This window comes from Miniopterus natalensis, chromosome 9, assembly GCF_054644295.1.
Source record: "Miniopterus natalensis isolate mMinNat1 chromosome 9, mMinNat1.hap1, whole genome shotgun sequence".
NCBI lineage: Eukaryota > Metazoa > Chordata > Mammalia > Chiroptera > Miniopteridae > Miniopterus > Miniopterus natalensis.
Genome location: NC_142089.1, coordinates 18,443,439 through 18,466,940, shown reverse-complemented (window position 1 = coordinate 18,466,940; position 23,502 = coordinate 18,443,439). Strand labels below are relative to the sequence as shown.

The following is a 23,502-nucleotide window of genomic DNA, read 5'->3' as shown; positions in this document are numbered from 1 at the left end:
GCTCTGCAGTGCACCTGCCTCTGGCAAGGACCTGAGTTACACCTGGATCTCACTGCAGCCAGCTGTCTCAGCAGGATGCCTGCTGCCTTTGGAAGCAGATGCCCGGTTCTAGCAGAAAAACCTGTGTTTGCCCTCTCTCAATCCCTCCCTCAAAAAAAGCACGAGTGAGTCCAGATCTGCTTGGGCATTAAAACAGAAGAAGTCTCAGAAATAGTCTTATAGGTGGAGGGCTGAGCCCAGCGTGGTAATATGTAAAACATGGCTTTGGATGAACAAAGGGGCAGTAGAGTAACTCTTTCTGATTGCTCTCTGGGTCTCTGTGTCCTGGGATTTCAGCCTATTTATTGTCAAAGTATCTAAAACTAGCCCCAGCCTGGAAATGGGAGACACCTCTGCTTATGGCAAGCACATGCAGGACCCAGTACTGGCTGAGACACTGAAACAGGATGCCTAGGTATGATATTGTGATCTATAATAAATATATTTTTGGTCTTCATCCCCATTCCTGGCACAGAGCTTAGGTTCTTGTAGTTTCCTAAGTGATGAGAGTGATGAAGGTGTCTTTTGTGATGACACACACACACACACACACACACACACACACACACACACACAAAACCAACCAACCAACCTCTGGGAAGGGGAGAGGGACTGGAAATTGAGTTCACTTATCAATGGCCAGTGATTTAATCTTCTGTGCCTATGTAATGAAGCCTCCATAAAACCCAAAAAAGACAGGGTTCGGAGACCTCCCGGGTGGGTGAACACATGTAGGTGCTGGGAGAGTGGCACAGTAGGAGAGGGCATGGAAGCCCATGCCCTTTCTGCATACCTTGCCCTATGCATCTCTTCCATCTGGCTGTTCCTGAGTTATATCCTTTTATAATAAGCCAGTAATCTAGTAAGTAAAATGTTTCTCTGAGTTCTGTGAGCCACTCTTGCTAATTAATTGACCCCAAGGAAGAGGTGGTCAGAACCTCTCATCTATAACTGGTCAGTCAGAAGCACAGGTTACTACCTGGACTTGGTGATTAACCACTGAAGTGGGGCAGGGGAGCAGTCTTATAGGACTGAACCCCTATTCTGTGGGATCTGAAGCTATCACCAGGTAGATAGTGCTGGAATTGAGTGTAATTGTAGAATTGCTTGGCAGTGTGGGAAAAAACACACATTGTACCAGGTTTATCCAGAGAGAAGTTTAGGTAATGTATAAAAAATCGAAGTGAAATGTCCGGAATAGGCAAATTCATAGAGGTAGAAAGTAGATTAGTGGTTGCCAGGGGCTGGGGGAAGGGAAGGGAAGGAGGAATGACTGTTGATGGGTTTCTTTTTGAGGTGATAAACATGTTCTATTGTTAGATAGTGGTGATGGTTGTACAAGCTCTATGGATATACTAAAAACTACCAAATTTTCCCTGGCTGGGTGACTCAGTTTGGCATCCTCCTGTACACCAGAATGTTGGGGGCTCAGTTCCTGGTCAAGACACATACCTAGGTTGTGGGATCGATCCCTGGTCGGGGTGCATACAGGGGGCAACCCATCAATGTTTCTCTCTCTCCTCTCTCTAAAATCAATAAAAACTTATCCTCAGTTGAGGATAAAGTAATTAAAATAATTAAAAAATAACCACCAAATTTTACACTTTGAGAGGGTGAATTGTAAGGTATGTGAGTTATGTCTCAAAGTTTTTTTTTTTTATGCAGAAGAAAAATCTTTTGGGTTGCCTGTTGCAGCTGGGGGAACTAAAATCTGAACCTCTTGGCTAAATAGGTGCATAGCCTGGGACCCTAGCAATGTGAAGGAGCCTTTGTCCTGACAGAAAACTTCTAGTCTGAGGAGACATCAACATCGGGGCCCTTGCACTGACTATGGCAAGGTCTATGGCCAACCCTGTTCTAACAGTTACTGCCTCAGCAAAACCAACCCACCACATATCAGCATTGCTCTTACTGCCTTGCAGACCTGCAAGGAGAGTGGGGGTGCAGGGTCTCCTCAAAATCCATCTCTCTGCTCTTTATCTTTGATATGAATTTCCAAAGCTGTGTCAACTACTTGATTGCCCCAATTTTGGGTCAGGCCTTAGGCTGGGTGTTAGATTCACACAGAAGCCCCTCTCTGTCATGAGCTGGGCTCCAGGGCTGAAGGGAAGCAACGCTGATCCCACCTCAGCCCCTGACAGCTCACCCTTCCTGCGGAGAGGAGAGAGATGAGTCAGAGAAGCTGGTGCCGGCAGGAGATGCCCACACCGCAGCCGGGGCAGGACTGAGGCAAGGCCATGGGGTCCTCAGTGCAGGGTGGAAAGCCTCAGTGCTGGCCTAGCCAGGCTGCTTTGGGAATTGAACTGCCAGATTCCACTGGGATATTAAAAAAACCCTAAATATTTATTTGCTTCATATTTACAAAAGTAGGAAGGAGACCAAGGGAGACCCCAAAAACACCCACACCTGGCCAACCAGGCCCTTTGCGCTGCAGAGGAGGCGGACACAGCTGGAAGGAACAGGATTTATGTTGCATACTTGAACTACAGCGAGTGTAAGACTGGTCCTATTTACAGGGCAGAAACACTACAGGTGGAGTGGGGGAGCAGCAGAGCGAGCACCAGAGCCCGGGCCAGAGGGCGCCCTGCTTGCCACCTTCCCCACCCGTCCCAGAGGCATCTCTGTGGTCCCGCTGGGGTTCTCCGGGGGGAACGGGCTGCTCACATGATGCTCGCTGGGGTGAAGACGGGGCCCACGCACAAGGTGTCTGTGATCTCCCAGCCACAGGACAGAGGCTTGCACAGGCCCTCGGAGTCCTCATCCTGTTCTGCAGGCAGCAGCTGCTCTCGCAGCGCTTTCCTGTGGTGAGAGGGGGCACTGGAGGGACCCGAAGGCTGGGGACTACTGATGGCCCTGTACCGGAAGACCTGGCCCCATCGGGTATAGGGGTCTCACCTGAGCCCAGCTTAGGGCAGGGGAAGGCCTGCTGACCCCTCTTCCCCCACCCTTGTAGTCCAACCCCCCCAAGAAGGAAAGGAACCCCATTTATTGGACACTTACTATGGGGCAGACATTGAGCCAGGCACTTATATTATCTAGTTGGGTCCTCCCCAAACCCCTGTAAGGGCAATATTATCCCCATTTTACTGATGAGGACATTGAAGCAGAGAGAAGAGACCTGCCCAAGGTCACATCTCTGGAAGGTGGTAGAACTAGGACTCCACCCAACTTTCTCACTCCCACATTCTTCATACTCTAGGCTTGGGATTTTAAAAAAATTACCTCCTGCCCATTCAAAAATTCCCACAAACGGTTTCTCCTACCTACTCACACTGATAACAGCTCCACCATCTGATCAGCCACAAATTGGGAAGCTTGTCCCCACACCCAGTCGATCCTGCTGAGCCCAGCTGCTGAACCTCCTCACAGGTACACACCTCTCCACTCCCACTACCACCACCATCTCCAGCCAGGAATGCACAGTCTCCCTGACCTGTTCCAGCCTCCTCCAGACGTTTCTGGCCCAGGGCCATCTTTCCAAACAGCAAATCCCTGCCCTTGAGTTGCCAGCAGCTTCCCTCCGCTCTCAGGCCTCAGGAGATCTGGCCCCGGCCGGCCTCTCCAACCATGCCCATCCTCCCCTGTGTGTCACCCACAGCAGCCATCTTTCAGGCTCACACACGTCCCATCCCGGGCCTGTGCGTCCACCTGCATCATCAACCCTCCCTAATTCCTCAGTCTCCAGGCCTCAGCTTCAGTGACTGAATCTCAGGGAAGACTTCACTGAATCCCACAGCACAATGCACTTCTCCTCAATACCAGCAGGGTTCAATATCTGCTTCCGTGGCATTCCTTCGCCCGCAGCAGGGCAGGGACTTAGTGCCCTCATTAGCCCCCTGGCACGTAGTAGGCACAGACACGGTGGAAAGGGTGGACGCTCCTGCCCTCCGCAGCCATCTCCCCAGCCCCAGAAGGGGGGCTCCTCACTGCCGACCAGCTGTGTGACCTCAAGCAAATGACCTATCTGTTTGTGATAACACTCACCCCACAGTTTTGTGTGGTTGCAAGGAAATCGTCACAAGGCCTGACAAAAGGATTCACCAAGCTCAACTTCCCTCGCATCTCCTCCCCTCGCCTCACCGGATCCCAGCGCTGGCCAGGCGAGGAAGCAGGGCCAGAGTCAGGCTCGTTTTCTAGACGGGAGGATGCGGTTGAGGGGGCGCAAACCTTCCCTGGGTCCCAGAGCAGCCACTCAAGTGCTCAGCTCCATCTGCACTGCCCCCGCCCCCCTAATCCGCACAGTAGCTGGAGTGGCCTTCCTAAGGCCCACGGCAGCCTCGCCACTCCCCTGCTTCCAGCCACGCCGCGCTTGCCCTTGCTGCCCAAAGCCCTCCTCTGGCCCTTGAGGCCCTTCCCAGACGCGGCCGCCCCCTCCCAGCCACAACCAACCTTGTGCAGCGTCCTGAAGGCACAATGCTCGCTCCTGCTCCCTCTCCCTGGCACCCCCGCCTGCTGCCCAGCTCCCACGCATCTCCCAGGCTTTACTTGGCCCTTCCTTCCTCGGGGCGCTGGATCTGGGCCCCAGGGAGGAATCTGAGCTTCCCCACCTGCCCTCTCCACCCAGCACAGGATTATCAGGAATACCGTCTGCGTCCCTGTGTCTCTCACAGGCTCTGAGCTCCTCAAGGGAAGCTCAGTCTCATTCATGGCCACAGCCAGGTGACAAGCACAGGCCTGCCTTGGAATCAGCAGTCAAGAGCTACTTGTCAAATTGGATCTCACAGAAGCAGGGTGTCAAATCTCAGGTTTCCCTCATTGCTTCTGCCCAACCTGTTCTTCCCCCCCCCCATCCCACTCCATTTCCCAGCAGGGCCCCCTTACCAGGCCACCCGGGACATGGCACAGGTGATGCGGCAGGTCTGGGTCCCTCTGAAAAGGGAACCCATGCCCACAGTGTAGGCGCCCATGTTCTCAAAGACCAGCCAGTCCCCTACGTGTAGTTGCGGCAGCCACAGACCCTCAGCTACACAGTCACAGCCATCAGCCGCCGGGCCCCACAGGCTGCTGCTGTACAAGGGCTGCTCTGTGGATGGTTTCTGCAGGAAAGGGGGATGACCACATTCAGCTTCCCGCAGCCTTACCACTCCCTCCCTCCAAAGCCTTCCATGGCTCCCTTAACCAATAGGATAAACGCTGGATGGGCCTCCTAGCCTGGCATATAAGGCCCTTCCACTTCTCTGCACTCATGGCCTCCGACTCTGAAGCCACAATGCCTGGTGTTACATCCAGGCTCCAACACTTGCCAGCTGTGTGACCCTGGGCAAGATTCTTGATCCACCCTGGCCGGGTGGCTCAGTTGGTTAGAGCGTCATCCTGTACATTGAAAGGTTGCAGGTTCGATTCCCGATCAGGGCACATGCCTAGGTTGCAAGTTCAATCCCCTGCTAGCCCCAAATCAGGGCATTTGCAGGAGGCAACCAATCAATGTTTCTCTCTCTCTCTTTCTCTCTCATTCTCTCTCTCTCCCTCTCCCTCCCTCCCTCCCCCTCCTCCTAAAAATCAATGGAAAATGTCCTTGGTGAGAATTTTAAAATCTTTGTTAAATATCTAATTTATACAAAAGGATATTTGTATTGTGTGTAAAATACAGGATCTAATAGTGAAATGAATATCGATGTGCTCATCACCCAGCTAAAGAAACATTTCTGGTGCCTCTGAAACCCGTGCGTGGCCCATGCCGGTGGCATGCGAGCCTCGCCCTGACTGTTCCCATCCTTCTCTTGTTCTACTTTCTTTCCCAAGAGTGAGCCTGACCTTAACAACAGGGTAAGCGGAATGGCAGTGTGTGATCGCTACAGCTTGCTGGTTTGTCGTCTTTGAAACTTGCATGGCCAAGGTCCCAGCTGATACATATAGCCACAATCTGCAACATGCTGCATAGAAAGCTCCCTGTATGGAATGCACTGCAGTTTGTTTGTGGATTAGCCTGCCGACAAGCATAAGGTTGTGGCCAATGTTTTATATTATAAAAATTGCTCCTGTGTACATTCTTATATACCTCCTCAAACACGTATGCATACCCAGGAACTTGCCGGAAGGCAGGGCGCACACGTGCTTATCTGAATAACGCCAGCCGCCTCCCACCTAGCCAGCTGCTTCAGATCCCCACCAACACGTCACACTGCCATGCTTTAAACCTTTTTCGAATCTGGTCAGTATAAAATGGCCCTTCATTTTCACTTCAATTCGCGTTTCCTTGATTGCCAACGAGCGAGGCTGAGCACCTTTTCATTTTGTATTTGGTTTTCTTCTTGAATTGCCTGTCTTTTGCCCATATTTCTATTGCTTTCTATTTCACATTGCTTTTTCCTTAGGGTTCTTATCTGTCTGTATTTCTTATTTAAGAATCCTTCATATATTCTGTTTACTAATCCCTTATTAATTATATACGTATTGCAACATTTTCCTCCAGTTTGTGATTGCCTCTTTCCTTTTGCTAACAGGTGGACAGAAGATCTTCATTTTAATGGAGACAGGCTTTTCCTTTTTTGTTTTTAAGATGTTCTTCACTGTGCTTTCCTGTTTTGAGGTCAAACAGACATTCTCCTACATTGGTTTCTGGAATTTATATTCATGTCTGGTATGAGGCAAGGATCCAGTTTCATTTTCTGCATATGGACAATCAGGTGTCCTGGCATCACATATTTACACAATCCCCAATGACCTGCTTTGCAGGCCCTGTCAGAACTTTCCAGATATGTGGGGGGTCTTTTCTGTGCTCTCAACTATGTTTTGCTGGTCTATTTTTTTATGCTGATGTCCAAACTAAACTATTTTAATTACTCTCAATGTTAGAAATTATATTATCTATTTCTATTATTTTAGTGGTTACTCTAGACATTTACATTTTAACAAGCATGCCTAACTTCAAGGTGAAAATTAATCACTATCTTTACCTTCCTGTCAAACAGTTCAAAACCTTAAACACCAACTTGGCTACTTTATCTTCCAACTTACATTCTATTGCCATCCAGTGTTTTATTCTATCTTACTTGTGGCAGAAGCTGCTAGTTGCCTACCGCAGCAATTCCAACCCTCAGCTTTTGCTGGGCACATGACCACCTACAATAAAGGCCAACTTCTCTTCCAGATAGTTGTGGCCATGGGATAAGTATTATGTGGCTGCTGTTTCAGGAAATTTCCTTAAAAGACAACTGGAACGTGGACTTCACCTTTTTTCCTAAATGTCTGGAGCTCCAATTTGTGCCAACCAAGATGATGGCAACACCTAGAAATAGGTACAGCTGGAAGCCATGTGGTTCCACGGCACTAAGAAGCCATGATACCAGCTCTGAATTGTCTGCATCCAGACATTTAGGTTGGAGTGAAAGGAGCCTTCATATCTTGTTCAAGCCATGTAATTTGGGATCTGCTACTCACAGCTGAACCAAACCATAAATGAGACCTGAAACCTGTTCTTAACCCCACAAATTAGATGTTAATGGTGATGGTGGTGGCGTTGGGAACATGTAGACCCACCCAGTCTCTTAGACACTGCTGGTGGGATTGTCAGTCAGTACAACCACTTTGGAAACAGTCTGGCACTGTCTCAGGAAACTGAACATTTGCATGCCCTGCGCTCACTCATGGTTCCACCCCGTGCTCATGCGTCACAGAGACGTGAGCAAGAATATTCCTAGCAGCAGTACTCACAGTTGCAAGCACCTGGACACGATCCTACTGCCTTGAGAGGAGATTGGGTGAGTAAGTTGCACATACTCACTGACAGAGTGTTACACAATAGTCAAATGAAGGAGCTTTGGAGACATACTGGGGTATTGAGGAAACTTAGACTGCGATGCTAAGTTTTGGAAAAAGTCCAAAACGGTTACATCATAACACCCTTTTTATAAAGTAAACCACAAGTAAAATAATGATAAATATATTTTAGGAATGCATTTGCGCATGATAAAACAACATGAAAGAAGACATCCGAATGGTCAAGAGGTATGTGAAAAGATGCTCCGTGTCACTAATCATAGGAGAAATGCAAATCAAAACCACAGTGAGATATCACCTCACACCTGTTAGGATGGCTGTTATCAAGAAAACAACAGGTGTTGGCGAGGTTGTGGAGAACTGGACCCTGGTGAATGCAAAATGGTGCAGTCACTATGGAAAACAGTATGGAGGTTCCTCAAAAGACGAAAATAGGACTACCGTATGATCCAGCAGCCCCACTTCTGGGTATTTAGCCAAAAGAACTGGCCCTTTCTGGAGACAATAGGATGTGGAATCCCGCAAGAATGCAGGCAATGCTAGTGCATCACAGTAGAAAACTGAATTCCTGAGCATGTCAGGGCAGCTTACTCAGGCAGGCAGGCATAGCCACACTTAACACCAACACCACAGAAGTCGTGGGTGCCTGGAGGAGGGAAGGGGGCTCCCTCTCCCTGCCACAAAAAAGGGGCAGGGAGAGCTACAAGGAGGAGCTGACACCTGACTGGGCCTTGGAAAACTAGAAAGAATGGAGAGGAAAAGAAAACACACATATCGAAAGCTCATGAAGCTGTAGGTGCCGGTTAGGCACTTAATTTCCCTCCAGAAACAGGACCGCACACACAAAGACCTGGACATGTGAAAATACAAGGGCATGTCTGACTTTCTTTCCCCTTAAAGCTGCCCACCAAGCTGTGGGAGGCGCTGGGCTGGATTCGCAGGCCAGGAGGAATGTGTTGCCAATTCCTGTTCCCTTATTAACATGGAAAAACCCATTAGAGAGGAGCTGTTTCTTTTTACTTCTAGGAATTTACCCCAGAGCAGTCAGTGATCAGTGATGGATGTCAAGATAAACTCACAGTGCTCAAAAACAGGAAACCAATGGCCAACCACTAAAGTTAGATCGGTTAAAATATTCTGCAGTCATCAGAAATCTTGCTGTCAGAGATTAGTTCATGGCATGGAAAGAGCTACACCCCATCTTGAGTGAAAAAAAGCAGGTTACAAAGCAATATGGCCCCCACCTTATGGGGGGGAAATGTAATACATTTTTTTTAAAGACTGAAAAGAAATCTAATGTTAAAGAATCTCACCTTCTTCATCTTTGTTGTCTATTTTCTACAATGAATATGCTTTACTTTTGAAAAATTAGATAACACACAAAAAATATTTAAACACACCCACACGCTTGAAAATAGGCCCAAGTGACTCACCTTGTGCAGGACGGGGGTAGGGCAGGTGTTGTCAAACAGGACTGAGTTGAAGATTCCATAGATGCCCTCGTCGAGGTGGTACACGATGGTCTTGGGGGCAGAACCAGTCTCCTCTGCAGGGAGGGGAGAGGTCAAGGGCAGGGCAAGCAGCAAGATGAGGGGGTGGGGGTAGGGAGTTGGCACAATGGTGGGCTCCGCTGCCCACCTACCCTGGCACCTACCCTCCCTGCCAGGCTGGTCCAGAAGAACCTCCTTCTTGGCGATGATGCTGACGGCCAAGGTGAAGGCCGAGGTCACGTAGTAGCGTCCCAGCTTGGCAAGGATGTCCACGCCACAGCCCTCCGGGAAGTACAGGTCCAAGGCTGAGTTGATCACAGAAGCAATCTGATGGTAGGAGGATGGGGGTGGACGATTACATGTCTGAAATGTGGGGTTTATGCTGAAGACTTGCCACAGCTCCAAGTCCATTTCTTGAAAGCTTCTTTGATTTCAGAAAGATGGACTTGGCAGCTACGAAAGCCCCAGCTGGTAACCGCGGACAGCTGGCCAAGGGGGTAGGTGGGAGACAGAGCTGGGCGAGCCCCTCATGCTTGTGCAAATCACCCTTCTCGATCCCACCCCCCCAAGTGGCAAGAACCACTCTTAAAGTAACACTTGGTGCTCAGATTGCAGAAGCCCTGATGTGGATTTTTCTTTCATAAATAACCAACCTGCTAAATGACACATTTTTTACAGAAAATAGAGACAAGAAAAAAGAAGATAAAAATGACCCCTAACTTCAGCATGGATGGATCTAGGGGGTATTATGCTAAGTGAAATAAGCCTGTCAGAGAAAGACAAATACTGTATGGTTTCCCTTGTATGTGGAATCTAAAGAGCAAAATAAATGAACAAACAAAATGGAAACAGACTCATAGACACAGAGAACAGACTGATGGTTGCCAGAAGGGAAGGGGGTTGAGGGAGTGGGTAAAAAAGGTGAAGGGATTAAGTTACAAAATAGAAACGGGGATGTAAAATACAGCATAGGGAATATAGTCAATAATATTGTAATAACCATGCATGGTGCCAGGTGGGTATTGGAAACATCAGGGGGGTAGGGAGACACATTGTAAAGTGTATGATTGTCTAACCACCTGAAACTAATACACAATAATATTGAATGTAAACTGTACTTAAAGTTCTTTTCCAAAAAATCACTCCTAATTCTGTTATCCAGAGCAACCTAATCGTTATTAACTTTTTGGAGTATCTCCTTCAATTCTTTTTTTATACAAACACTATTTTTATGATAAATAAGATAGGGTTATATACATGTTTTTTTATAACCTGTTTTATTCAACAGACTGGGAATAACCTCTCCATGTGAGTGTTTTCATTTTAAGAATGTTGCATAATTTAATTCCCGAGTGGTAGATGGACGAGGGAACCCAGTGGAGCTCTGTGATGTACAGTGCTGCGGGGCTCCCCTGGGAGGCTAATTCTTTGTGTCTATAGGGGACTATTTTCTGAGAGGCCTGTCATAGCTGTAGATGTTCCCCAGTGAAGCTCTTACTACTAAGGAGAAGCGACCCCTAGTGGTGGGAGTGGGCACTGAGATGACATTTTTCTGATTTCGTCTCACAGACGGTAAGCTGGACGGGTTTGCTTCCCTTTCCTGCCCTCTCATTTGATTTCTCATCAGCCCAGACCTTCAAAAAGCTTTATGACTTTTGCAAATATGGCCTGGTTGAGCCTCAAATATGTGCATGGGCTTCAGTCAGGCAGAGCTGGGTGTGCAGCCAGCTCTACCTTGAACTCAGGAAGTGATGTAACTTCTCGGAGCCTCATTTGCCCAGCAGTAACACGAGGTTAATAATAAGATCCAGGCAAAGCACCAAGCACTTAGCATATAGGATCTGCTCACCGTGGGCTCCCTATCAGCATCATAACCCTCCCCACGCCCCACTCCCCACCCCCACAGAGCCCAATGTGACGCTTCAGACCCCAGGGTTACCTCTTCAAATCTCACTTTGGCCCCCTCCACACCAGGGAAGCCGCCACCAAGGTCCAGGATGTGCATCCTGTGGCCCAGCTCGGCACCCATTTCAAACACAAGCCGGGCGTCTGCGATGAACTGAGCATAGGCCTGAGGGTCAGGACAGCCACTGCCAACGTGAAAACTGGGAAAGGGGAAAAAGCCTCGGCTCACACGCAGGTCCCCAGGTGCCAACACCTCAGCCCCAGCCAGGAAAGGCACAGTGGACACGGTGCCCATTTGACAGATGTAACGACTGAGGGCCTAAGAGGGTAAATGGGCTGCTGAGGGCCATGTGGCAAGTGAGGAGTGGGGCAGGAGACTTGGCACTTGGTGCCCCTGCCATCCCTCCATTCTGCCCCTAGGGATGGGCCTCTGGGATGAGTCAACCAGATCTGAATGCCCCTCTCAGTCAGTGGTTTGGCCTGCCTGGGCTTTAGTTTCCCCATCTGTCAAGTGGGGATGAGACCCCACAAGGCTGTGGCATAGTGCACATGAAACATTTAGAACAGGGCCTGGAATTCCTAAATAGAGAATAAATGAAAGCAGTGTTAAGTCATTGCAAAGGTGTGGCCCGTAGGCTGATAAAATTCTTGCAAATCCAGGTCCCTCCTGGGACCTCCTGGGACAAGACCTGGGGACTGTGGGGTTGGGCAGCAGGACATGCCAAACCTTCTTCCCAAAGAGAGGGGGAACTCTCAAGTGCGGAATTCCAGGCCCAGGGACAGCCCCACCCCCCCAGGACTTTGGAGAGGTCTCATACAGAATTAATTCCTGGGAAAGAAGCAGCGGGCCAGGTATGGGTGGAGGTGGGGGCCTTCCAGACACTCACCTCACACCCACCACCTCTACGTGGCTCTTCTTGGCGTTTTGAAGCAGGTGTCTGCAGGAATTCAGCAATGCTCCAAACTTGAGACTGAGGCAGCTCCAGGAGTGGGAGTCCTCGGTGGCGATGCACAGAAGCATCCTGAGGAGACACGCAGCACCTCTGCTGGGTGGACCCACCTCCCCCACCCCAACCACTTCTTGACGGAGTCAAGGGGAGTGAACCCCTGCAGCTTAGAGCTGCCCAACCCTACAGGCCCCCTGACCCCTTCCTCTCCCTGCACAGCCAGTCGGCCTCTGAGTCTTGTTCATTCCATTCCCTAAATGACCTTGGGCCCTTCCCTGCAATCCCTGCCCTGGTCGTGACCTCTCCAGTTCTCCCCAGCAGCTTTACTTCCTCTGGATCAGCTACACCAGCTGGGCTTTTCCAGCTTTTCTTGTATGAGGGAAACCGTTCTATTTTTTCAAACACAGTCTGATTGAGAGCCCCAATGTCATATATAACAGACAAAATGGAAACTGCTTTAGGTGAACCAAAGTGGCCCACCACCTGGTCTCCCCTTCACCTGAGGCCCCTCCCTGGGATCCTCAGGGTACAAGTGACAGTGTAAAAGCTTCAGCCTGAGCAATACCTTCAGTCTGACCCCTTGCAAAGCCTATTTGCATCAGGTCCCTGCCACGTGACCAGCATCATTCCGTCTCTCTCCCCCCTCGCACGTGGCATGTTCCAGTCACACCACATTTCTACTTACCCCTCAAACGCCACTTCTGACCTCCATGCATTTGCTTATGCAGTTCGCTTTGATCCACTTTGTGCCCTCCCCAAATTCGATCCACTACTCAAGGCCCACCTGAAACGCCACCCCCTTCATGAAGCTTCCCCGACCACCCCCTTCTCAGCCAAGACTTTGACCTCTAACACCACGGCTGTAATCACTTGTTCCTGCCTTTGTCCAGGCCAGTCCATGGGTCCAGTCCATGGGTGCTTGCCCCACCTCCTGTGCCCGTGGCTGGGTCCAGGGCAGGGTCCTCTGCTCCAGCTCTACTCCTCCCACCCCTCCGCCTCCCACACGAGTGGCTCTCAGCTTACTTGGCACTGGGGTAGTGCTTCACCACCTTTGCCAGCTCCGTCTCGTTGTCAAAGCTCAGCAGCTGGACCCCATGCTTGGCAGCGTACTTGATCTGTGCAATTTGCTTACAGGGATTGGCGTAGATGATCTTACTGGCAGGGACGCCAATATGCTGGACCAACTCCATCTCTGCCTGTGGGGTCCCAAAGGTGGTGGTGAGGAGGCACTAGGGTCTGCTGGGCCCACAGAAACCGAGGAAACACAGACGAGGGGCAAAGTCATAGCTATGCATGCAGAAGGTCCCTAAGAAGTGGGCCTTGCTCTTAACAGCAGATATAAAAACCGGGACTCCTGCTGGCTCACCATCATCTGACAGGCAGGGCTGCCAGGTACGGCTGGGCGGGCGATGCACAGCACAGCACAGTCCTAGGGGGTCTCATTCACAAAGAATACACGGTAGATTTGTATATGTATTACAGCTTCCAGGCAGTAAAGCATCTCCTTCTAATAATCAGTATATTTATTATAATAATTGAGTGTCTTAAGGAAAGGGTACATTTTCTAATTCACACAAAGGCGTTATGTGGACTCCTGGTGGCCCTGACATCAGACTTCTGACACATTTTCCTGGCAGGTTTAAATGCTTAGAGGATATTGGTTGATGTATCAGAAAGTTCACAATACCAGGAATCTCTGACACAGGCCTGCTGTGTGCATGGCACTGCTGGGAGACTCCAGCGAGCCCCTCTCCCCATGGGGCCCCCTCTTCCTCTCCTTTACAGAGCACTGCTCCACCTGATGGCCGCGTTAATGATACAGACAATGATGATGACAGTGACAGCAACCATGGTCACTGAGCACCTACCACAAGCAGGCACCCAATGAGATGCTTATTACATCAGGCACTGGCAGACTTTTTCCATAAAGGGGCCAGAGAGTAAATCATTTAGGCTTTGTAGGCCATACAGTTTCTGTCACAACTACTCCACTGCGTAGCCACAGGCGATGTATAAGTGAATGAGCTAGGCTGGGATCCAATCAAACTTCACAAAATCAGCAGTGGGCTGGACGTGGCCCACCATCCACAGCTTTGCCAAGCCTTACTGTAGATTAACCATTTTATCTACTCCTTACGATAACCCCACAGATGGGTATCAGCTCCATTCGACAGAGAAAGAAACCGATGCTCACAGAGACCATGTAGCAAGTGGGTGGCAGAACCAACTTTCAAACTCAGGTCTGACTCTCCATGATTAAGGGAAGGAAGCGGAGAGGAAGTCGATTTAGAAACATGGCAGGAGACAGAGGCCATTTTTAGCCAGCCTTAGTTTGTGATAAGACTCTAATTTTAATTTAGCATCTTTTCAGCACAAGGTATTTATGTGCATTATCTCAGGTGATGCCTATAACTATCCTATGAAATATTTGTTGGCCACATTTTACAGAGGACACAGAGTTCCACCTGCCTGTGGTGACACGGCCAGTAAGTAGCAGAGCAGGACACAGAGGTCCAAGCCCAGAGCTGGAACTGCTTCCATCACAGCTTATTCCAAAGAGCCAGGTCGGAGTGGCTGTGAAGCTTTTTACTCCCTGCTGCACCGCATGAGGTGAAAGGAAGAAGCAGGGCTAGCACTGGGGGCCTGCGGTTTAGCTTTGATTGTAAATATTTAAATGACCATTGTTGTCATCATGCAAATCAAAACCACAATGAGATATATCACCTCACACCTGTCAGAATGGCTGTCTTCAATAAGAAGTAACAAGCCTTGGCAAGGGTGTGGAGAAAAGGAACCCTCATGCACTATTGGTGGGAATGTAAGTTGGTGCAGCCACTGTGGAAAACAGTACAGAGATTTCTCAAAAAATTAAAAATTGCTGGACCATATGATCCAGCAATCCCACTTCCGGGTATTTATCTGAAGAAATAAAAAACACTAATTCAAAAAGATATATGTACCCCATGCTCACTGCAATATTATTTACAATAGCCAAGATATGGAAGCAACGTGGTTGCCCATCGATAAATGAATGGATAAAACAGCCTTGGTACACATATACCGTGGAATATTACTCAGCCATGAAAAAGAAGGCAATCTTGCCATTTGTAGCACAATGGGTGGACCTGGAGAATATTATGCTAAGTAAAATAAGTCTGCCAGAGAAAAGCAAATACCATATGATTTCACTTATATGTGGAATCTAAAGAACAAAATAAATAAAAGTAAACCAAAAAAAAAGCCCAGCCAGTGTTGCTCAGTGGTTGAATGTTGACCCATGAAACAAGTCACTGGTCCGATTCCCCGTCAGGGCACATGCCGGGGTTGCTGGTGGGATCCCCGGTGCAGGGCGTGCAGCAGGCAGCTGATCAATGACTCTCTCATTGGTGTTTCTATCTCTCTCTCCCTCTCCCTCTCTCTCTAAAATCAATTTAAAAAACATAATTAAAAAAGAAAAACAAAACAAAACAAAAAGCATAGATATAGAGAACAAATTGATGGTTACCAGAGGGAAAGGGAGTTGGGAGGAAGGCAAAAAAAGGGAAAAGGGGAAAAGAGGTACAAATTTCTGGTTATAAAATACATAAGTGGCCCTGGGCAGGTGGCTCAGCTGGTTGAGTGTCACCCTGTATGCCAGCATGTTGCGTGTCCGATCCCCGGTCACAGCGCCCATGGGGGCAACCAATAGATGTTTCTCTCTCACACTGATGTTCCTCCCTCCCCCTCCCCCTTCCTCCTCTCTCTCTCTCTAAAATCAATAAATATATCCTTGCATGAGGATAAAAAAATTACCTAAGAATGTCCAGCATAGAAAATACAGTCAATAACATCGTCCTAACTGTGTGAGGTGACAGGTGGTTGCCAGGCTTATCGTGGTGATCGCTGTGCGGGGCGCGTAAATGCCTAATCACTGTGCTGCACACCTGAAGCTAGTATAATACCGCACGTCAACTATAATTTTAAAATGCATTTCTAAAAAGGAAAAAAATAACCGTATGCCAGCCACTGCATCCAATGTTATTTACATTCTTATTAAATCTTTATAATAATCTTATGAGATAGGAAAGGGAGGCTTAGAGAGGTTAAGTGACTTGTCCAAAGTAACGCAGTTTCTCAGAGGCACGGCTGGAACCCTCCCCCAGAACTGTCAGCCGAGCTCACCAGCTCCTAACCGCAGCACAGTGGAGCGAGAACTCAGCCTCAAACCTGAGCTGACAAGTATTCCTGGAGCTCCGCGGAGTTGCCAGGCTCTGTGCTGGGTGCTAATGAAAACGGGGTAAGGAAAGCAGACAGGGGCTCTGACCCCGCGCCACCTTCAGGCTGGTGGGGAGACGGGAGGGAATGAATGAACTCTGAGTAAGGAGGGAATTACAAATGGGTAAGAGCCATGAAGCAGAAGTGCAGGTTATGAAAGAGAGTGCGGGTGGGGAGGCCGGGGGTAGGGGAGGACAGCCTCTCTGAGGCTCAGAAATTTGAGCTGAGGCCCGCAGGCGGCCTACGCCAGGCCAAGGGGAAGGAAGGAAAGGTCTCCGGCAGAGGAAGTGCCTGTGTAGTTCTGAGGCCAGAAGGCGCCCAGCTTGGCACAGGTAGGAAGGGTGGTGCAGTGGCCTGGGCAGGGTGGGCACCTGGCGAAGATGAGGTTGGAGGGGGGCGGGCGGAGCCAACGGGGAAACCGAGAAGGCCCACTGGATTCCCATTCCATCCCGTGAGTGATGGGAGACGGTTAGAAGGGTTCAAGAAGGGAAATGACATGTTCGGTTTGGCATTTTAATTGCAAGGTCTAAATGCATATCACTCTGGCAGCCCTGAAGGGCCCGAGGGGGGGGGGGGGGCTGGTCACAATCAGCCTGGCAGAGATAGCAGAGTCTGCACTAGAAAGGCAGGGGAGATGCGTTCAGGGGGCAGGGCTGGCAAGCTTGGTGGTGGAGTACACGTGAGGATGCAGGGTGAGGGTGTCTGGGGGGACTCCACCCCCAGCAGACCAAGGGACCTTTCTCCAAGGGAAAATCGTGAGTGCGTTGGAACACACTGGGTTCCAGGCTTCCTGTCGTTCTCAAGCCAGCAGCCGGTTAGATAGGTCTGGGAAGGAGGTCAACACGTGGGAGGCGGTGGCATATGGCTGGCAGTTAAAGCCATGGGAGAAGATGGAATTCCCTAAGCAGAGGGAGAACTTACAAGAGAAAGGAGCCCGAGATGGAGCCCAGAAGAGCTCTCCCCCTGAGAGCGGTGGGAGATGAAGGAGAGCTGGCACCCGGGACCTGCAGAAAGTGAGGGGAGAGAATGTCTCCAGGAGAGGCAGAACAAGGCAGAGATCACAGTGCCATCCTGTCCAGGCAAAGCCTGTCCCACAACTTTTGTCTGCGTGGAAGGTGGTGTCTTAACTGTCGGAGGCACCCAGTGAGGGTGGGGCAGGGGCACAGTGGCGTTCACTTTCATCCAAAGTCTTTACAAGTAGGAGCATCTCCTTTGTTGAGTATTTGTAAAAAGACTATGTCATTAAATGGGGAGCGGCTGCTCAATGGGCATCAGATTTCAGTTCTGCAAGATGAGTAAGTTCCAGAGATTCCAACAACATTGTGCCTAATTAACCGCGCTGTACTTAAACATTTGTTAAGAGTGTAGGTCCCATGTCAAGTGTTCTTACCAAGAAACAAGCAAAAAGACCTGCATTGAATATTGTTGAGACGCGAAATAATAAGAGGACCAAGGAGTGTCCCCAACAAGGTCTACATGCATCAATAGGGACCGACCTCCCAAGCCTGCTGAGTGGAAAGCTATTCTGAACACTCCATACCACGTGACCATCTTTTATATTTTATTGCAGAATCACAAGATATTGTGTATATTTTCTATAGGTCTTATTTGAAGTAATTTTTAAATACTATATGTAGCCACCAAACTCGAATTCATGATGGTGATTATCTCGGGAGACATAAAGCTGATGTCCTACTTGTGTGTGTGTATGTGTGCGTGCATGTGTGTGTGTGAATACATATATTATTTGAATAATTCAAAATGAATTTTTAAAATAAAGTGCTCACTGCACCCTGGAGATCACGGGAGCCACTGGTAAGAGGAGGTTCTTTGGAGTAGTGAGCGCGCAGGTCGGGAAGCAATGGCATAAGGAGCGGGTGCTAAGGGAAAGTGACAAGTGAGTGCGGACATCGAGTGTAGACCTTGCTCTGGCCTTGAAGAAGGAAGAGATAAGAATGGGGGAAGATGGCATCCTGGAAAGTCTTTTTAAGATGGAAGCATGCTGAGGGAGGCAGCAAGTGAGCGCAAGGAATGGGATCAGGAGAGATGACAAAAGGTCTTTGGGCAGGTGGGTGAACCAGAGCCCCTTGCAGGGCCTGGGCCCTTCACCCTGGAGCCCTCCGATGTGAATTTATACGCCCAGCCCCAGTTCACTGCCAAGCCCTCGATGTGCTAAGCATGGCCACCAGCTGTGGCTGACCAGGAGAGGGCAGCCTTGGACTTCCATAGAAAGTTTGGGGACCCACAGCCGCCTCTCAATAAATGCACCCTAAGGTTTACATGATCCCATCCACCGGGAGGGGAACTTGGTCTCTCCCAGCCCTCCAAGTTAGCGTCTGTCACCAGCCTAGTCCCGGCTCAGCCATCCCCTCCCTAGGATCTTGGAAAAGACAGCAGCTATAGAATCAGAGACCTTGCTATTCACAAGCAGCCAATTCCCAGTGAGTCACTCAACCTCTGTACTTCCCTTCCTATACACTAAATGCTTCCTGACAGGACTATGGTCAGAATCAGGGTAATTATAATTACCTCACAGGGTAGTTGCGAGAATAAAATGAGATCGTGTACAGAAAATGCTTGGTAAAGCACCTGGCACAACAGGAGCACTCGGCAAATGATAGATGCTTTTAAAGTCCCCACTGACTTCAAGGTCTTTCTAAGCCCTAACACCCTTTAGAGGCCAGTTCCTGAAGCTAGAGGGCCAAGGCCCCAGCTCTGGGTTCCCAGAAAGAAAGGACTCTAGTCAGTGGGGTTCGGTCTGTTCTTCACCCCTAGACCAAGGTGGCTGGAAAGGGGTCCCCTTCCTCCTTGCCCAGAGCAGAGGCCCAGCGTGTGCAGGGGAAAGTCCTGGCTCTGCTACAAGCAAGCTATGTACAGTTGGTCCCCAGTTTCCTCAACTATCAGATGGCAATCTCTCTCCCTATGCCCAGCATAGGGCTTAGATGACATACGCACAAGACTTTAGATGACATGTGCACAAAGCAAGAGCTAATGCAAAGGGGCTTTGCAGGTGACAAGAGGGAGAGGCTCGTCTATCAATAATAGCATTATCATTAGTCTCTGATAAAGGTTAACCTGCTCGTTCTGATCGTCCCACCCTGGTGCACGCTTGTCTCCCACTGGAATCCCACCAGCCATGTCATCTTGCCCAAGCTAGCTCTTCTCCTTTCTCCCCCAGGAACTCCTTCTAAAACTCCCCTCACAAAACCCAGTCATATTGCTACCTTTAAGGGGCTTAAAAGGAGTTCCCCCCAAACAATCATTACTAGCCATTACAAAAAATAACTAATGACAATATCACAAACCAATGCCCACCAGGCACCTCAGGGTCTTTGCACTTGCTGTTCCCTCTGCCTAGAATGTTCTTCCCCTAGATATCCACCTGGCTTAATCCTTTGCTCCCTTCAGGTCTGTATTCAAATTTCAGCAAAGCCTTCCCTAGCCAAACTATCTACAAGTGCTATCTTCTCACCCAACATTGCCTACTCCCCTTTCCCACTTTAATTTTCTCCACAGCACTCACCATCTACAACACTATAGATTTTCATTGTTTAATTCATTTAACTTATTTTTAAAAACAAGCTCCATGAAGAAAGAGCCTTTTTTTGTTGTTGTTTTGTTTCGTCCACTTGCTAAACTCTCACCTAGAACAGTACTTGGCACCACAGTAGGTACTCAATAAATGTCTGCTGAATAAATAAATATATCCAAAGCTGTACTCTGAGGAAACTTTATAGCTTAAAGGGTTTTTTCCAGTAAGAACAGAATGAAAATAGGTAAGCTAAGCATTCAATTCAAGGACAGTGGAGTCTGTCTTACTCAACACTGTTCCCCGCCCTACCTAGCACAGTGGCCAGCACATTGTAGGAGCTCAGTGAATAAGGAATAATAGTAAATAAGCAAAGTTAATCTAAATTGAAGAGGAGAGAATTAAGACAACAGCATTAATAAAATTAGAAAGGCAATAGAACTGGCAACAATAACAAAACTCTAAAAGGATTAATTAAGAAAATGTAGTCACACATTATTAAGATTATAAAAGAAAAAAGAAAATAAAACCAACAATAAGGGGGTATTTTTGTTTTGTTTTAAAAGAATACCATGTATAGCTCTATGCCAAGAAGTTTGAAAGCTTCCATTTTAAAAGGCGACCCATCTACCCCAGGGACACACAAGATTCTAATTTGGAACTTCAAGGCTGGCAAATTTCATGCTTGTTTCTCCCCCCTCATCCCCTAAAGCCCCTTCCAAGTGAGTGGCCCTACCCAGAGGGCAGGGGCCAACTGCATGTCACTCTTGCCTCCCCAGGGCCCACCCACAGTGGCCCGGCCGCGCGCGCGCGCGTGTGTGTGTGTGTGTGTATGTGTGTGCGTGTGCGTGTGTGTGTGTGTGTGTGTGTGTGTGTGTGCGTGCGCTCAGTAGGCAGTGAGGGTCAGTGTGCTGGTGGGGGCAGGGGCTCACCTTGTTGGCACAGCTGAAGCCCAGCCCCAGCTCAGCCAGGACCTTCAGCACGCCCAGGCTGCTGTTGCACTTGACAGAGTAAAAGGGCTGGACTCTAGGCAGGCACTTCAGAAAGCAGAAGTGCTTCCTCACTACCGCGCCCAGGTCGGCCACGAAGAAGGCAGTGACCTCACCCTGCACAACAAGATGGGTGAATGTGAGACCCCACCCAGCTCCCTCCTTGTGCATGCCATCCCTGGTCCTCCTGAGTATACACCCCCAGCTCAGCTGCGGCCTCAGAGTTACCCTGCTCTAAATTCTCTGGGGCTCCGCAAGTCTACAGAACAGAAGGCATTCAAGGGTCTGTGATCCAGCCCTAGTCCCTCCCCTCGCTGCAGACTGGATTCTTTATTTTCCCACCTCCAAGCCTCTGTTCCCACTATGCCCACACAGAATACCCTTCCCCCTCTCGTGTCTGGCAAATTCTTAATCTACCTTCCTGTTTCACCTTGAACCCCGCCTCCCCCAAACCAAAGAGGCCACTCTGCTTTTAATGCTCCCACTACATTTTGCCCTTGCTTCCAAAGTATCAGAACTGTGTAAGCATCTGTCTTCTCCAGAAAAAGACCAATTCCTTGAAGGCCAAAGCTATGACCTACAGCCCATTGCTTTTCACATATTGGTGCTCAATGAAGCCTTGAGGTAGCCCCACTGCCACTGCAACCCATGGCTGTGGCCAAGTGGCCATCACAGATTCGCTGTGAACATGTATAAGGCTATACATGAGACACATGACTGACACCTTCCCTGGGACTCAGGTTCCCTTTATGCAACACTTTTTTTACTGATGCCCACCTGGTGTCAGGCATTATGGTAAGGGACAGAGATGACCGGACAGGGATTTGGGTCTGGAAGAGAATACCCCCTTACACAATCACAAGCACATTCAATAAATGCTAGATGGGAGTTTTTACACAATGCAGTGAGGGCCACAGAGAAAGAATATACAAAATCTGCCTGGGCAGTCAGGAAAAGGTGTCATTGATGAGTCACAAGGAATGAGCAGAAATGGGTAAGAGGGAGAGAGGCTGGGAGAAGGGTGTTCTAGGCAATGGAGTGACAATAGGGCATATGAGCAGAGTAGGTCAGCTCTGGTGGAGCATGATATATACCATGGGAGAAGCCGGAAATGGGGCTAGGAAGGCAGAGGGGTTTTGACTTGAGCTGTAGGCAACTGGGAGCTGCCAAAGAATTCTGCTTTTGAGCAGGGCTGTGATCAAGCTGGAGCGGGTGTCATGAAGCAGGGTAGAGGTTGGGGGCCTTCAGAGAGATGAGGCCTGAACTACAAACAGAGCTTCTGGAGGGTATTTTAAGGAGGCAGAACTCACAGAGCTTGGTGATGCCTAGATGGGGGGAGGGGGGAGCTCCAGGTTTGTGACCTAGATCTAGGGCTAGGTAGAGGGTAGTGGTGCTGTCTTCAAGGCAGGGAATGGCAGGGGCAGGTTGAGGGGCAAGGACCAGGAACTGGGGATAAGATGAAGCTGTCTCACAAATAGCAAAGATTGAACAGCAAGTTAAAGAGTAAGATGAGGGCCCCAGGGGCGCTTTCAGAGGAGGCAGTGGGAACAGGGGACACCCCCCCAACCCCCCCCTCACCGTGGTGGCCTGTGAGGCCCCCATAGTGAGTTCCTCCAGCAGGTCTCGGGTGCTGAAGCCCTCCTCCACCATCACAAAGTCCGTTTCATTCAGGTAGCCAGCCATGCTGAGGAGGAGCCGCTGGGCTGGATGGAGCCGCCGCCGCCGCCGCCGCCGCCGCCGCCGCCGCCGCCTTAGAAAGTATGCAACACACTGCGGGGGGAGAGCGAGGGGCTGCTGGCCCGGTGTCGAGGCGGGGGACCGGCCTCCACACTTCCCCAAGCCAGGATGCCCAGTCCCGTCACACCCCTAGCACGAGCCTGGGGAGCTTAGGCTCACTGGGAAGGGCAGAGACCATCGGGAATGCTGGGCTGGGACAAGGCATTATACGCCTAGATGACGCTGCCTCTCCGAGCCTCAGTTTCCCTATCTGTAAAATGGATGGATTGTTTTGGAGATCCTTTCCAGTTTTGAAATTTGGTTTAAAAAAAAAAAGGAAAGAAAGCAAGGGCGCCGGGAAGCTGAATATCTGGGGGGTGGCCAAGTTCCCAGCGCGCCCCCAGTCCTGACCACGCGCACATGGAGAGGCTGCGGACGGCTCAGCCAAGGAGTCTCAGCTCCAGAGCCCGAGCGTAAGTTCGAGCCCGCTCTCTGCTGAGTGACCTTGGGTACGCCCCGGCCCCTCCGAGCCTCAGCCCCACCGTCCGTCAATGAGGGCCGGCTGGTCCTGGAGTACTAGGATTCTAAGAGTGCGTGGGGGCACCATGTGGGCTCCAGGGGCGAGAACCAAAGGCGGAGGTTCTGTCCCCGTGAGCCTTCCCGGGTGCAGGGCCGAGGTCCCCCGCCCCCCTCCCCCAATACACACACACACACACACGCACACACACACAGGAGCGCGCGCGCGCACCCTTACCAAGCCCCGTCCTCCTTCGCAGGGGCCAGAGCCAGGCGCACTGCTAGGGGGGGTCGCCGGTGACCTCGAAACTTGTGCAACACCCCGAGGAGGAGTGGCAGTTGCGGAGCCGAGGCCCCTGCTGAAAGGAGGCGAGAGGGGCCAGGGGCGGGTCAGCACT

General features: G+C 49.9%; 1 protein-coding gene across 4 annotated transcripts; it reads right to left on the bottom strand.

Annotated features, from left to right (window-relative positions):
• Positions 1-623: 623 nt before the first annotated feature.
• On the bottom strand, positions 624-22,631 carry AZIN2 (antizyme inhibitor 2). 4 transcript variants are annotated; one of them, XM_016218010.2, is made up of 9 exons: positions 22,451-22,631; positions 20,816-20,989; positions 13,124-13,296; positions 12,041-12,175; positions 11,188-11,353; positions 9,413-9,575; positions 9,192-9,304; positions 4,861-5,075; positions 624-2,838 (listed from the first exon to the last, which is right to left on the bottom strand). In XM_016218010.2, the coding sequence occupies exons 1-9, from the start codon at positions 22,553-22,555 to the stop codon at positions 2,700-2,702; spliced, it is 1,383 nt and encodes a 460-aa protein (XP_016073496.2). In that variant the 5' UTR covers positions 22,556-22,631; the 3' UTR covers positions 624-2,699. The 4 variants fall into 4 exon arrangements, with proteins under 4 accessions (XP_016073496.2, XP_087676410.1, XP_087676409.1 ...); XM_087820284.1 differs by having other exon boundaries at positions 9,192-9,575; positions 22,451-22,627; XM_087820283.1 differs by lacking the exon at positions 20,816-20,989 and having other exon boundaries at positions 22,451-22,627.
• Between the last annotated feature and the right edge of the window lie 871 nt (positions 22,632-23,502).

Excerpts from the sequence above, each read along its gene's own strand:
- AZIN2 (XM_087820284.1), bottom strand. The coding sequence starts at position 22,555 with ATGGCTGGCTACCTGAATGAAACGGACTTTGTGATGGTGGAGGAGGGC. Across the intron at positions 12,176-13,123 it reads AAGCACTACCCCAGTGCCAA|GATGCTTCTGTGCATCGCCA; the intron begins GTAAGCTGAGAG and ends GTGTCTCCTCAG. Across the intron at positions 11,354-12,040 it reads GTAGAGGTGGTGGGTGTGAG|TTTTCACGTTGGCAGTGGCT; the intron begins GTGAGTGTCTGG and ends CCCCTTTCCCAG.